Raw genomic sequence first — 13,851 nt, forward strand, 5'->3', positions numbered from 1 at the left:
CCACTATTCTGAGTTGGGGAAGCAAGAGGGCTCCTTAAACATCTTGCATGGCCATTACTATTATCAAGTAACACATTTTTTCCTACATAATTTGAAGAGGAGCTACATGAAGATACAGTAAAATCAGACAGCTTTGCACAGTAATAGTTCAGATGGCTTCAATCATCTAGCCCCTTAGCATTTCATACAGAAAAAAAGGAAACAAATACAGGGAGATGAAGAATAGACAGATTTTTTTTCCCCTCAGAAAAACTGTCATCTATTGAACAGCAGCAGGATCTCATAGGAGAGCAGGCAGGATTTTGTGAAGAAAACAGCTAAAATCCTACATTTAAATTAAGGCCACTTCAGGATGCTGGTCAGTCAGCTCTGCAAGCTTCTGGACTCTTCAGTGAGTTGCAAAGGTGTTGACCCTGAAGAACTCTAAGGACACTGGCCCTGTCTGCAGTTAATGGGCATTACCACGTTTAGTCATTACACACATTCTTTCCAAGAAATGTTGGAATTGCTCTGAAAGCAACATGCACACAAATACCAGAGCCAATGTCTCAATAACAGATTATGCAGTTAGTGAATCAGTATAAGCATTTTCTGCACACAATCTGTTAACATGAGATGTCTCTGCACATTGAAGTGCCCTCTTACATTTTCTGGGTCTTCCGAAATCTGCCTCTTTCGCTATCAGTAAAATTAAAAAAACAAACAAACAAAAATGTTTCACCTGCAGACTCAGCACTACCATTCCAACACAAACAACAGGAGACATTCCATCAGCTTCAGTTCAGTTTAAACCCCCAAGTTAAGCAGCTTGACAAACCAGAGTCTTTAGGATGGTTTGCCATGACTATCGATTGATTTAACAGAAAATAAAAAACTAAAATATTTCCATGGACTAAACAATAAAAGGAGCATTCCATGAAGAGTCTAGATAAGTATCTTAAAATGAATGGAAGACTAAAATAAAAGAAATGTTATATGAAATGAATATTTTTTCATAAGGCTAGCACTTCAATCACAAATGCTTTATAGCAACACAGTTAACTAAGTTTGTGCTTTATGCTGTGCAAGAAGTTCTAATATCTTTCTGATTAGACAATAGAGTAGAGCAACTAAAAGTATCTTGCTTATTAATTGGAATTTTGGGATAAAAATTGGCAGTGCTCAAATACCTGAGAGCAATCCTTCCCTAAATGTTTTCTATTCTGAGTGTGCAATAACACACTGTGCTGCAGCCCAACATTACAGTTCTATACTCAATAGATAAAAGTTGCACACTTGAATTGCTATTCAGATTTTATGTGCAAACTCTCAGGACAAAACACTCTCCATTAATCAGCCTTCCCTAAGGGAAGCACAGGAATTACTCAAGAAATTGATCAAACAGGACAAGTCTTCAATATTCATTTTCAAAGGCACAAATATCAACTTGCAATTTTGTAACTTCAATTTTTTTTCTTAGTGGTTACTTTTAACAGCAAAAGATAGAATTTTCCATGAATTAATTTAATTTCTCTAAATAACTTCAGCCTTTCCATAGCACAGCCTTTGCTAAAGTGTATAACTGAATTTGGGGTGCAATCCTGCAATTTTGGGACAATAGGCTTGCTAAAGGACTGCAGAAATGGGTATAATTTTCATGTGGCCAGACCAGGATTGCATCTTTTAATGATTCCTGTTTTCTGTGCCCTCCTGGATACCCCGTTTACAAAGGTGGAGATATTTTACCTCTAGGTCTCCTTTGGTAATGGATTCTTCTTCCACACGGAACTGAAGGTCTTCAACTTTCCTGTGGGGACAACTCATTAAAATTCAGGTAATTTTGGAAGCAAATGCTTTCAAGCTCACTTTTCAGTGGAAATCAGAATGACAGTGAAAAAATTCCCATTGTACCAGCAAACTGCCAGGAACATTAAGGAGAAATATCTTACAGGAAGCATCAGAGGGAGGGAAAACTTCTGTCCTTAAAACACTACCAGTGCCAAAGCAAGGCATCACTACTCCTGCAGCTCTGAAGAGGGTATTTTGTATTAAAACCCTTTAAATCCTCCTTGATGCTCTCCTTTTGTCACCCTTCTGGGTGATCTGAGCAGTTTGATCTCACATTCTGTATCTTCTACCATTCATGTAGGAAACTGTCAGAAATTCAGGACACATCCCAAGTATCCACAGGCCTTCAAGATGTCACAATTGCATTGAAACTCCAGCACTGAGAAACATGTCTGGAGACAGGATGAACAGCAAGATGCACGAGGGGAGCACAAGGGGAACATTAATTACATTAATGAGGACAGTTTGGGGTTACCTTTTCTCTTCCTCAAGCTGATTGAGGAGCTCCACTTTCTCCCTGTCAGCTGCCTCCACCATAGCTCGGAGCTGGTCCATTTTTGCCTCCATCTCCAGCACGTGCTAATCAGGAAGAGGAACAAAACCAACATTTACTAAGCTGGGAAATACAGGAATTTTTTCCAGGTTATGTACCTGTACCTCAGTAACCACAATTTGGTGAAGTGATGGGCCAAGTTATCAAGGAATGTTATCAAATCTGAACATCATCAAAGACTGCAGTGAAGTTCAATAAAAATGAGTTAAATTCTGTAGATCTGATATCTCATTGAGCCAAAGATCCTACAAGGGAGATCTCACAGGTATGGATTATTTTACTTTTAGCACACCACCTCTTGCTCCCAGTCCTTTCCAATAGGAAAAGCCCATTTTGGAGGGTAAGTCCATTGTGTTAACTCTGTTTCAGAAGAACAGTAACTCTCTCACCCGGTCGTGCCCATCGCGAACCAGAGCCAATTCCTGCTCGATCTCCCCGACGTGACTCGTTGCTTTTGCAACTTCTGCCCTCTCCAGGTCCCTTTCTGCCAGGAGCTGCTCAATGTGCTGCTGCTTCTCCTTCAGGGCCTCCTGGAGGGCCGTGGTGCCCGAAATTTTTCTTGCATACCGGGAAGAGGTTTCTGTCAACTTCACAAAATAAATGTGTTAAAAATTATTCTGCTCCAAGAGAAAGGAAACAGGGGTGTAGTGGGTACCTCCAGACTCCACAAACTCCACAGACTCCACAGGGTTAGTAAAGCAAATGCTTTCTGTGACCTACTGTACCTTCTCCTTTTACACTTAAACGACTTCATTTTCCAGAATTTAACAGTGGCCAACACGTGTGGCCAGAGCCTTGTAAGGAGGAGCAGCCAGAGGAAGAGGCAGGAGGGATGAAGTGAAAATAAAAGGCCTCATTTGAAGGTGTAGACTCACACAAAGGCTGGCTCAGGATGCTCCTAAGCATTTTTTTGCATTAAAAAAAGAAAGGCAGCTTCCTAGCAAGCCAAAAACATCATGTCTCTATTTAACAGGTCATTATCTTGGGTCACCAGCAGCAGTCCAGCACTTCCAAATGCTCTATGAAAAGCTTTGGGAATTCCCATCAGTATCTGGCACCTCTACCACGGCAAAAACAGCCAGGATGAAGAGCATTTACCTTGACCTAAAGCCAGCCTTACAGCTAAAACCTTGTGAAGAACAACAACTGGTATAATGAAATAAAATATATGTTTCTATCACTTGGAATTCAATTACTTCAGGGAAAAAGATCTGGAATATTAAGTTTCAAGAATGTAGCTTAAAATTAATCAGGAGAATTGTAGCTAAAATGAAATCAGGTTTTCCTTGACCTTGCCCCACTGAATGGAATCAGTACTAGGGAAAATTCATTATGGCCCTATGAGCTACACCCTCAGGAGTTCCTGAGCTAGAAGGTAAAGTAAATAACCTGAAATTACAAAGTAAAGTGAGCAATAGTTGTGAAAAAAGCAAAAAACTGAACAAAAACCCCCCAGTGTTGTTCATAAAACCTGTCTTTAACAGCTGAGAAATTTGCCTAAGTATTAAATGAGAATGACAGCTCAGTAATTTTTAAAAATCCCCCAAATCACAAAGACTTGCTGTTGTATCCTTTAGCTCTGCCTAATCATCCAAAATCAGGAGCATGATCCTTCCAGAGATCAAAACACTGAATAGCTGCCACAGCCAGCCTGGAAAGCTGGCACTGGCCAACAGCCCCAGCTGAGAGCACAGCAGGGATTATTCTCCTGCCAGCACAGACATCTCCCCTTCCCTGCTGCACAATCCCTGCCCCAGCTCCTGCCAGCCTGGATCCCACCCTGCACACTCTGCAATCCACTGCTGGTGCCCTTCCAGTCACCAGACACAATAAACCACCTGCACTCTGATGCTTCATTGGTTGTTTCAGACCCTCCCAGTTTCCAGAAAAAATCCCTTTCCAGAGTGTATTGCTTTCTAACAGTTTTAGGTCTTCAAATCACCCTTCATTCCCACTTGCAAAACAACTCCAAAACTCTTCAGAGAAACATCAGCTTCCTTCAGACTCAGAAATAAACATCAATGGCATCAGACAGCCCCTTAAATCATTGGATCACCTTCTCTGACAGCTGCTTTTATTACACAGGAAAAAGAAAACAGAAACAGCCCTGAACAACTGAGCAGTCAATTTAAGAGTCCAGAAATCCCCAGAAAAGTTTTAGTTTTCCTAGAAACTGAAGCAGGAAAAGTCTGCTGGGTCAAAACTGATTACAGGAAATCTCATTTCCCCAGCAGCTTAACTTCTAAAGAAAAAGTCTCAGAATTATTTGGACAATCCTTTTAACTTGGATGGCCACCAAATGTTCACATTGCCTGAGAAAAAGAGTTGGAAAAAAGCTGGAATTTTAATTCCAGAAATAATGGATTACAGCAGCTTTGTATTTTATGACCTAAATCATGCAAAATCCCTGGGACAAAACAAAATAAGCAAATGCGTTTCAGACATTCACAAGGTGTAACTTGGGGGATCACAGCACAAGGAATAAAGCATTTGGTTCCACGTGTTAGTGCTGTGATCCCAAACTAGAGGGCACTCTGTAGCTGCGAGTGCAACTCCCAGAATGGATTAAGTAACGAAGTCCCGCTGTTTGTGCCAAATAAAAATCCTTTTTGTGGCCAGGTATTAACCCTGGTGCCCTGACCGACTGCTGACCTCTGTTAATCTGCTTCAGTCCTGCAGGACCAGGGTAAGTCACCTCTCTGGGCACCTGCTGGTCAGTGGGACAGTGGGACAGGGAACCTGCTCCACATCACTGGGAGACAAGTCCTTCCTAATTAGATCTATCTATGGACTGTGCTCTGAAAAAAAAAATGAAAAAGCTAGGGTGACTGTGGAAAAATCCAATTATTTCTGTGTTTTCAATTGCCATAAAAGAGTCTTCTCAAAATTCAGCATTGCCAGATTTCCATTTTACTGCTGCAACCCAAGATTAGGACATTTATGTAACAGAGCAACTTCAAAAGAATCCATAGTAAGTGTATTAGGTGAAATTAGTACTGTGTTAGATTTCACCTGAGCCACTGCACTTGGCAACACTCAGCCTTCATGAATTCATAGGATTAAAACCAAATCTAAAAGAAAAGAAAGAGGCTTCTTGTCAGTAGAGACTTGGAAATTGCTCCTGCTGCATTTCTCAGCTGACTCATCTCTTGAACAGCAAAAGGAAATTTTGAGCATTTTAGCCAACGTGACGCTTCCTGCTTAAATAAAACCTGTGTGACGTCTGGAAGCTTCAGTGCACACCAGATCCTCAGAAAATGAATTAAATGAAGATTGCAGCCAGAGAAATTTGCTGGTGTCCTAAGCCCCTTTCTTATTGCAATCACTCTGTTAGCTTGAATTAAATATTCGACTATTCAGCTGCTCTCCAGGGCTAGCTAAGATTTCCTTCCTTCATGCATGCTGTGAATGAGGAAGAGCACCGTGAGCCCTGCAGCCTGCTCTGCCCACGGTCTGCTCTAGCCTCGCTCCACCGAGCCGAGCTGGGCAAGCCCGGGGCTGGGAGGGGGGAGCATGCGAAGGAAAAAGCAGCTTACGAGTCCTGTGCGGCTGGGCTTGCTGCTTACGGAGGAGGCCACCGAGCTCAGCGAGCTCAGCGAGGAGGCGCTGGGGCTGCGCTTCAGGGCCGTGGGTGTGGGCAGCACCTTGCGCACGGCGGGCTTGGCCTTGGCCGGCGTGGTGGAGGGGAAGCCGATCTTGGTCACCTTGTGCACCGGGGCGAAGAGGCCGTACTTGGGCTGGCACTGGAAATACCTTCCGAGGGCAAAGCAAGCAGAGGAGAGCGGGAGTTAACTTCTGTTCACCTGCACGGGCTGGGTTCATGGAGAATTCTAGATCAGGAGTATGAAAGCGTTAAAGGACAGGGATCGCATCCATGCTGGACTGCAGCTCTATTGAACACCCGTTTGGGAAAGGGGCTTTGAGAGTCTGAAACAGCATGATTGCATCAGACTTCAGAAATTCAGAGTAAACACCACAGCTCACTGTACACCACATTTTTTACACTACATTTTTAGTGCCTAAAAAATTCCATTCAGATTCAGTTTTATGTCCACAGCTTTCCCCTTCATCACATTCCTCTGAGCTGCCAATAGATGTGATGGCTCAGAGTTAAAAACATAAATCAGCTTTTAATTAAATCAAGTAGTTTTATATTTTATTACATACATACCATTTATGCATATTTGATGATACAGAACATATATCTTTGGTTAAACATAGACAAAAGCCACTTATAATTTTAAGCTGTGATCATCTATGTTAAGGTGAGACAATCTTTGTAAAACCTCTTTTTAATGAGGTAAAAGACTATTCCTTATGGCAAATGAGAAAGGTAAATTGTGATGTGAATTAATGCCTTCTGATTGTGACTTATTGGAGGGAGCAGCTACACTGCTCCCATCTCGACCAGGAGGCATCTGTTGGAAGAGGAGTTTCCAGCTCCTGGGATGCTGGAAGATTTCCCTTAAGTACAACTACTGGATATCCAGAGATTTTCTTAAATGAACATTCCTTCCAAGCTGAGAAATCAAACAGGCATTTAAAAGAAGGAAATTGTCTCTTTTCCATTACCAGTCTATGAATAAAACTCACATGGGAGGAGAGATCAGCTCATCCCACGAACGTGAGAGAAGTGTTGGCATCAGAGAATTCAAACCCTCCCTACCACCAGCAGACAAAGCAGCTTTAGAGCCTCCCTCCCTCCCCTGATTGAAAATTCCATGGAAGACATAAAAACCCAAAAGAGAATACAGAGAAAAATCTCATAAAGTAAATCTGGGGATGCACCGACCTCGTGCCAGCAACAGCTCCATCATTCTTTCCCAGGGGCTCATCCAGCTCCACTCCACACCATTCTCCTTTAGCAAAGTCAGTTTCTCCCAGAAAACGCACGACTCCAGCTTTTGTTCCTCCAACCTAAAGCAGTAAGACACACAGCTGCATTTAATGCATTTCCAAAACAAAACACCAAATTCAGCTTTTGGCATAACCGTGTTCACAAAGCACAGGAATGGCATAACCAGTTCTTATTTCAACTATGTGTTGTTTTGTCCATGAGTTTGAATTGATGTTGAACAAATTCTGATCTTCACAACTAAAAACATATTTAACAAGACACAGCATAACCAATGCTCTGAATGCAATAGGTTTGTGCTAGTTTCACATAAATTTCTACCAGCAGATTAGGATTTCTAAGGTCTGTTTGCTTCTTATTCTAATTCTGTGAGGAAAAATAAAATAAATGAGAAAAAATTCCTTTCATATTTTCTCTAAGGAATAATCCAGATAAACTAGACAGTACAGCCCTCTTGTATTTAAAATAGCTGATATAAAACATGATACAGAGCACTTGGCAACCCTGTAGATATAACCAGCTATTTGAATCCTCAGGGAGAGGAGAATCATTTTATCTTTTCTTCACTTTCAAGAATAAAAAATTCCAACCCAAACACTCCTAAATGAAAGCCTAGAAAGCAGAGGCTTTCAAACTTATCATATGAAATATTTACAGCCATTCCAATTACTGGCAATGTCTGTGAGCTACAGCTTTTCCTAATACCCAGGGGATGGAAGAATTAAATTAAGCGAAGAAGGAAAAGGTGTTGTGTGGCTGACACTTGCCAGGAAGAGCCACAGGATTCCTGCAGTTCAGGAAGACAATATGCTGTGCCCTAAATTTGTGCAAATCTGTTCAGCCTCCATCCAGCATTGTGAAAACAGGGACATGGTGATGGAAACCTCTTCAAAAAATTCACAGAATTTCACATGGAAAAGGCACCAATGGCTTGAAAATGTCCACCTGTGTTTTCCAGCACACCTTGTACAACCAGGAATGTTTTGAGGCCTTGGCAGAGAGCTTGAATGAAACGTCCTATTAAAGACTGTGTAATTAGTAAAATTAGTAAAAATTAGTATTTCATATCATTTTTTACAGCAGACAGTCTATTTCTTGGGGGAACTCCCCAGGATTACTGGAGAACAACGACCTCCTGTGCTGTAAATTAAGGTGCATGATCACAGCACATGAGAAAATTCACATTATTCCAGTTGGGAAGAGTTCACTCATGAGGCCACCTGTGAGGAATCGAGGAATTTACATGTCCACAAAGTCCCAAGTCAGTGCCCAGGAGCACTGGACATTTCTGCTCCAGTGGCAAGATGAGGCTTCAGCTGATGAGGAAAAATAATCCTAATCCACACAAACCTCAGAAAAACAGGAAGAATAATGAACTTTTAAAAATATTATTCAAGTGAAAAAGGTGGCAGAAGTACCTCTGGTCCACATTTAAGGTGGCAGCCCCTTCTCTGCCATTAGAAGCAATTCTGGAACAACTGCTGGTCACCTTCAGATCCTCCTTTAAGTGGTACTGTAGCCACTTAAATTATTACTCTCCATGGAACAAAAACACACAAAGTTTACAGTTATCATGACAGCCTAATATAGTAACTCTAGAACCTTTGGTATTCAGTGTTCTTGGCAGAGAACATACAAACAAGCACTAGGACTGGCTTAGAAAAAAAAGAATTGTAACCACCCAAAGAGTTACAGAGAATCCAGATCTCTGGCACAGTGGCGAGGAGGGAATATATAACACTGAAAAAGTAATTTCTGGGAAGAACTACCCCTTAAATTGAGGGACATGGCGTTCACCCTCAGACATTAGCTACTTTTTCAGGAGAGTAAATATCTTAAGCACAAACATAAACTGTAACTGCACTAGCAGACCATACTGAGTTCCAAGTTTTCCTCCTTATTCCTTTCCTAGCAAGTTTGGGTAGGGGTTTTTGTCTCTTTAGGTCAAGACTGGTGAGTTCTGGTTAGAAGCTATTTCCCCATTCCATTTTGTTCTGTTTTCTACCTGAAAAAACAAAAGTTAAATAAAAAGAGGCTCTACAAACCCATTTAAGAAATTAGACAGGAAAACTAGAACAATGGCCTAGATAAGGAGCATCCCTTCAAAGACAATAGTCAGGTTTGGGGTTGCACAGAGAGATTCCTCAAGCTCCTTTTCCACAACCCTTGAGCCAGGCAATGGAATTTTTTTCCTGTTTCGTGGGGTATGTTTGTGTCTGTGGTGATTTTTTTGAACAAACCCAAATGATTTACCTAAACACAGCCACCCACCACCTTTCCATAGGAAGGTGAGTGGGGTAAGTGAGGTAAGAGGTGTCTGAAGCACCGTGGTGGAACAGGATAAATCCATGCAAGGATTCCCAGGGACAGGAAAAACTGCTAAAATCTGTTCCCTCCAACTCACACTGCAGATCAACCTCTAGAGAAGAAATGCTGGCTCCAGGATAGCACAGATTAAACTCTGTACAGAATATTCATCCTTTTCTGTTTCATACCTTGGCCCTGCTCATCTTCCAGGTTTCTGTAAAAAATGTGAAGTTTATAATGAAGAGACCACATTCAAACCACAAACTGGGAGACACAACCTGGAGGAATCTGGCAGTGCCCAGAGCCCCTGGAGCTGCTCCAGCCCCTGCAGTGACCCAGGGCTGGTGGGAGGCAGCAAATGCAGGAATTCAGGTCCCAGACCAGATGGGGCTGCTCAACAGCAGATTCCCAGGAGAAGCAGCAAAATGACTCCTCTGGTAACCATGGCACCTGGGTTATTTTGAACAGGACTCAAGGGAGAATGCCAAAGAATTTCTGCTTTTTTCAAACCCAGTCCAGCTTCTTTGAATAACCAGCTACTACATTTCTCTCTGCACATTCTGTGTGTCCTTACAAGAGCAGGAATTGGAGCACCCTGTGGCTGTAGCGTGCTCAGAGAATCAGTGAAGGTCTATATGGGCAGTTTTGCTTAGTTTTAAGCAAAAGCTTTCTAAATTTCAGCTTTAAAGACAGGGCATCCCTCCTTTATAAAGCCTGAGACTACTGAAGGCTTCCAATCATTCACAGATGTATCTCCTTTAAAAGTGCAATTAGTACCTGCAAGTGACAACACCTGCCTTGAGAAGAAGATAATAATAATTTATTCCCTTGGTAGTACAAGACAGTGTGGTAAAGGCATTTCATGAGGAAAGTTGCTGTACATATACAGACTTAATAGTGCCATAAATGGGAAAAAAGATCCTGACATGATTAAACTCAACTGTTCCAACCCATATGAAAAAAGAATTGTACTTACAGAGTGTAGCATCTGTTATAGAAAAATTTTTTTTTTTAATTGTGAGAATTACAGTAAAAAAAAGTAAAAAACACAACCCGAACCACAAAACTAGCTGCATTTGCCAGCAGATCTACTCCCCAGTACTGCATGAAGGACTAAAATAAAAAACATCAGTTTCTAAAAGAAACACAGAAAAAAAATATTAAAAGGTTTCCGAAAGTTCTGAAAAAAACAGAGCACAACTACCACAAAGACAGTTTTCCATGACCTTCTTTCATGCTAAGCCAGGTCACTCAATAATGGATAGAGAAAAGAACTGCCAGACCTTTTCTCAGTCAGTTCCCCCACTCAATAGAGTCAAGCTGTAAAATACAAAGCTGTAATACTCCAGAGAATCTAGGTTAGACTGCAGGTCATGGTGAGGTGAGGAATTTTGCTTGGAACTCACTAGAGTTATGTCAAACACATGCAAAAAGTGATTAAATTCCATTTATCCAATTATACCTGAGCTTACATTAATTTGCTGCCAGGTAAAGTGAAATAGCAAAATGGGTTTGGAAACCTGAAGTGGTTAAAAAGCTCCTGGTGAAAGGACAGGGGGATGAACACGTCAGACATTGTGAGAACCTTTGTGGAGCCACATTTCCAAAGATAAGGAGAAGCAGGAAACAAATAAACCAGTGTAATCCAGGGGCAAAAAAAGAGAGAGATGGTCTAAAAAATGAGAGTGTGATTTGAGCAGTGCAGGTGGAAAAGAGGACAGGCAGGGTAACAATATCACAATATCACTTATTCACACCTGCCCAGAGAAGGCAAAAGGTGATAACAACTGCTCTGTCTCCTCTTCTGCCCCAGCACTAACTTGTGGTGACTCCTGAAAGCATCACTTGGGTATTTCTGCATTTTCAGGACAATTCAGCACCACATTGCGCAGCACTTGGAAAAGCAAAACCCACCCAGCCACACAGAGCCTTTGGAACACCTGGGATCCACTAATCAGGTTCTCATCAGAATCATCCTCCCCTTGTTTCTCCAAATTTAGCAGAACTGTTTCCAGCTGGCAACAGAAATTGGTTTAATTGATTTGTTCACCCCTCCAAGGCCAGAGAGGACAAAGTGATCATCTCCTCTGGTTCTCATGGAACAGGTCTTTACATTTCTCCCAGTTCCACCTGTAATTAAGCCTGTAACTGCACTGAGCTAATTTCTGTGGGGAGGTTTGTGCAGCAGAGCTGATATCCATCAGTAAACACCCAAACCTGGACTGGATTTTGCCCCGAGTCCTAAATAGAACAGGCAAATCAGCAACACCAGGCACTGTATGATATCCTTAGCATTTAGAGAAGATTTGAACCCTTCAAAAACTGGTGGGGCAGACCCAAAGAGCTGGTTGAAGAGTTGGGAGAAAATTTCCTGACAGTAAATCCATTAATAAAGTAACCCCAAAAACATACAGTTAGTGTGTGATAGCTCTGAATCCATGTGCCTGCCTTCCAAAGGAAGTTAGAGATCCATGAACTCCTCACCTTATTCACCCATAAAACAAACTGGGTAACAGCCACAGTAGCCTTGGTTATAGGACCCATGTTTAGATAAGGGTCTGTAAATGGGACAAATAAAGCCATGACCACGTGCCACCCAAACCAGGGTAAGCTGGACCACATGGTGACACCTAAAGAGGTTTTTATGTCCAGCACACAAAAATTAGGTTAAGATCTGGAATTCTTTTTTTCATCCTTTTTCTCTCAATACCCTTGAGCCCTACATTAAGCGACAAAGATCTGTTTTGGACCAGATTTCAGCCACAGTCTGGAATGGACTCAGCAAAGAAAAAAAACCTAAACAAAAAACAAAACCAAAAAAAACCCACCCAAGAACAACAACAAAACACACCAAAAACCCCACCAAAACTCGGCAAGAGGGAAAACCCGGACGGGATTCATCCCGGAGTCCGGAATGGACTCGGCAAAAAGGAAAACCAGGACTGGATTTCAGTCAGAGTCCAGAATGGACTCGGCAAGAGGGAAAACCCGGACTAGATTTCAGTCAGAGTCCAGAATGGACTCGGCAAAAAGGAAAACCAGGACTGGATTTCACTCAGAGTCCGGAATGGACTCGGCAAGAGGGAAAAGCCAGACTGGATTTCAGTCAGAGTCTGGAATGGACTCGGCAAGAGGGAAAACCCAGACTGGATTTCAGTCAGAGTCTGGAATGGACTCGGCAAGAGGGAAAAGCCAGACTGGATTTCAGTCAGAGTCTGGAATGGACTCGGCAAGAGGGAAAACCCGGACTAGATTTCAGTCAGAGTCTGGAATGGGCTCGCAAAAAAGGAAAACCAGGACTGGATTTCACTCAGAGTCCAAAATGGAATCGGCAAGAGGGAAAAGCCAGACTGGATTTCTCCTGGAGTCCGGAATGGACTCAGCAAAAGGGCTCTCAGTTTTCATACTTAATCACTCTGTTATTCAAACATATTTAAATTTCAAATAAATAAAATTTGACTGTGGCCTCTGGCTCTCATTATACTTTGTTTTGGAAGGCTACAGAGCTCTGCAGCATCCACCATGCAGGTACACTCAGGTTTTAAGGAAGACACCTCAATTTTTCCCTTTGAACTTTAGCACCATAAGTTCTTAAAAATTTTACTGCAAGATACTTTTTCTTGCTTGACTCATCTTCGAGCTGTATTGTGAATTCCTGCTGAATTCCAGTGAGTTTTTCAAATAACTAAGGATGTAAATATACCAAGTTCTTAAATCTATTAATGAAGTCAACAGCTAATTTTGAAGCGAGACTGTTAGATAGTATTTAGGATCTTAGTAATAATCCCACCACATAACTCCATAATGGCATTTTCTCCATTAAATCTATAGTTTTAGAGAAGGAAGCAAAAGCATTTGACAAAACTGCCATGTTTTAGTTTGTCAACATTTGCTTGCTCTGTCAGTTTTGGCCTTTTTTGCTGAGATTAGACAGATGTTAGGTATTTGCTTTAGACTATCTTATTTCCTTTTAAAAATACCTACACAACATCCAACACTGGACCAAGGCAAAACTGAAACAGTGCTAGAACATCTCCCAAACTTTAAACTGGCCTTCATAATTCAGACGTTCCAACCCTGCAATCCTGTGGATTAACGATTAAGGATTAATGATGGTGGGTTTTCTGTGGCATTGGATATTATGGGTGAGTAACTTCACTATCTAAAAATGTAAGAGTGACTTCTGCTGTTTCCAGTGATTGGAACAGGATTCAGGCAAGACTTGGTCATGTGGATTCTGTGACGTGCAAAGTTCTGTGAAGGCAAATTGCAGCTTTTCCTGAACTGGTGAGCAGAGTCTCCACCTGCT

General features: G+C 41.7%; 1 protein-coding gene across 8 annotated transcripts in view; it reads right to left on the reverse strand.

The window, feature by feature from the left end:
- The window catches only part of CLIP1 (CAP-Gly domain containing linker protein 1), a 62,762-nt gene that overhangs the window by 29,806 nt on the left and 19,105 nt on the right, over nucleotides 1-13,851 (reverse strand). For 5 of the 8 annotated variants that reach the window (XM_068208505.1, XM_068208502.1, XM_068208498.1 and 2 more), the window contains exons 4-9: nucleotides 7,173-7,297; nucleotides 5,917-6,133; nucleotides 2,770-2,967; nucleotides 2,303-2,406; nucleotides 1,726-1,786; nucleotides 646-678 (exon numbers count right to left, since the gene is read on the reverse strand). In XM_068208505.1, the coding sequence (XP_068064606.1) occupies nucleotides 646-678; nucleotides 1,726-1,786; nucleotides 2,303-2,406; nucleotides 2,770-2,967; nucleotides 5,917-6,133; nucleotides 7,173-7,297 (738 nt within the window). The remainder of the gene's footprint in view (nucleotides 1-645; nucleotides 679-1,725; nucleotides 1,787-2,302; nucleotides 2,407-2,769; nucleotides 2,968-5,916; nucleotides 6,134-7,172; nucleotides 7,298-13,851) is intronic. The other 3 variants (XM_068208501.1, XM_068208500.1, XM_068208504.1) reach the window with 1 other exon arrangement.

This window comes from Anomalospiza imberbis, chromosome 18 (genome assembly GCF_031753505.1).
Source record: "Anomalospiza imberbis isolate Cuckoo-Finch-1a 21T00152 chromosome 18, ASM3175350v1, whole genome shotgun sequence".
Taxonomy (NCBI): Eukaryota; Metazoa; Chordata; class Aves; order Passeriformes; family Viduidae; genus Anomalospiza; species Anomalospiza imberbis.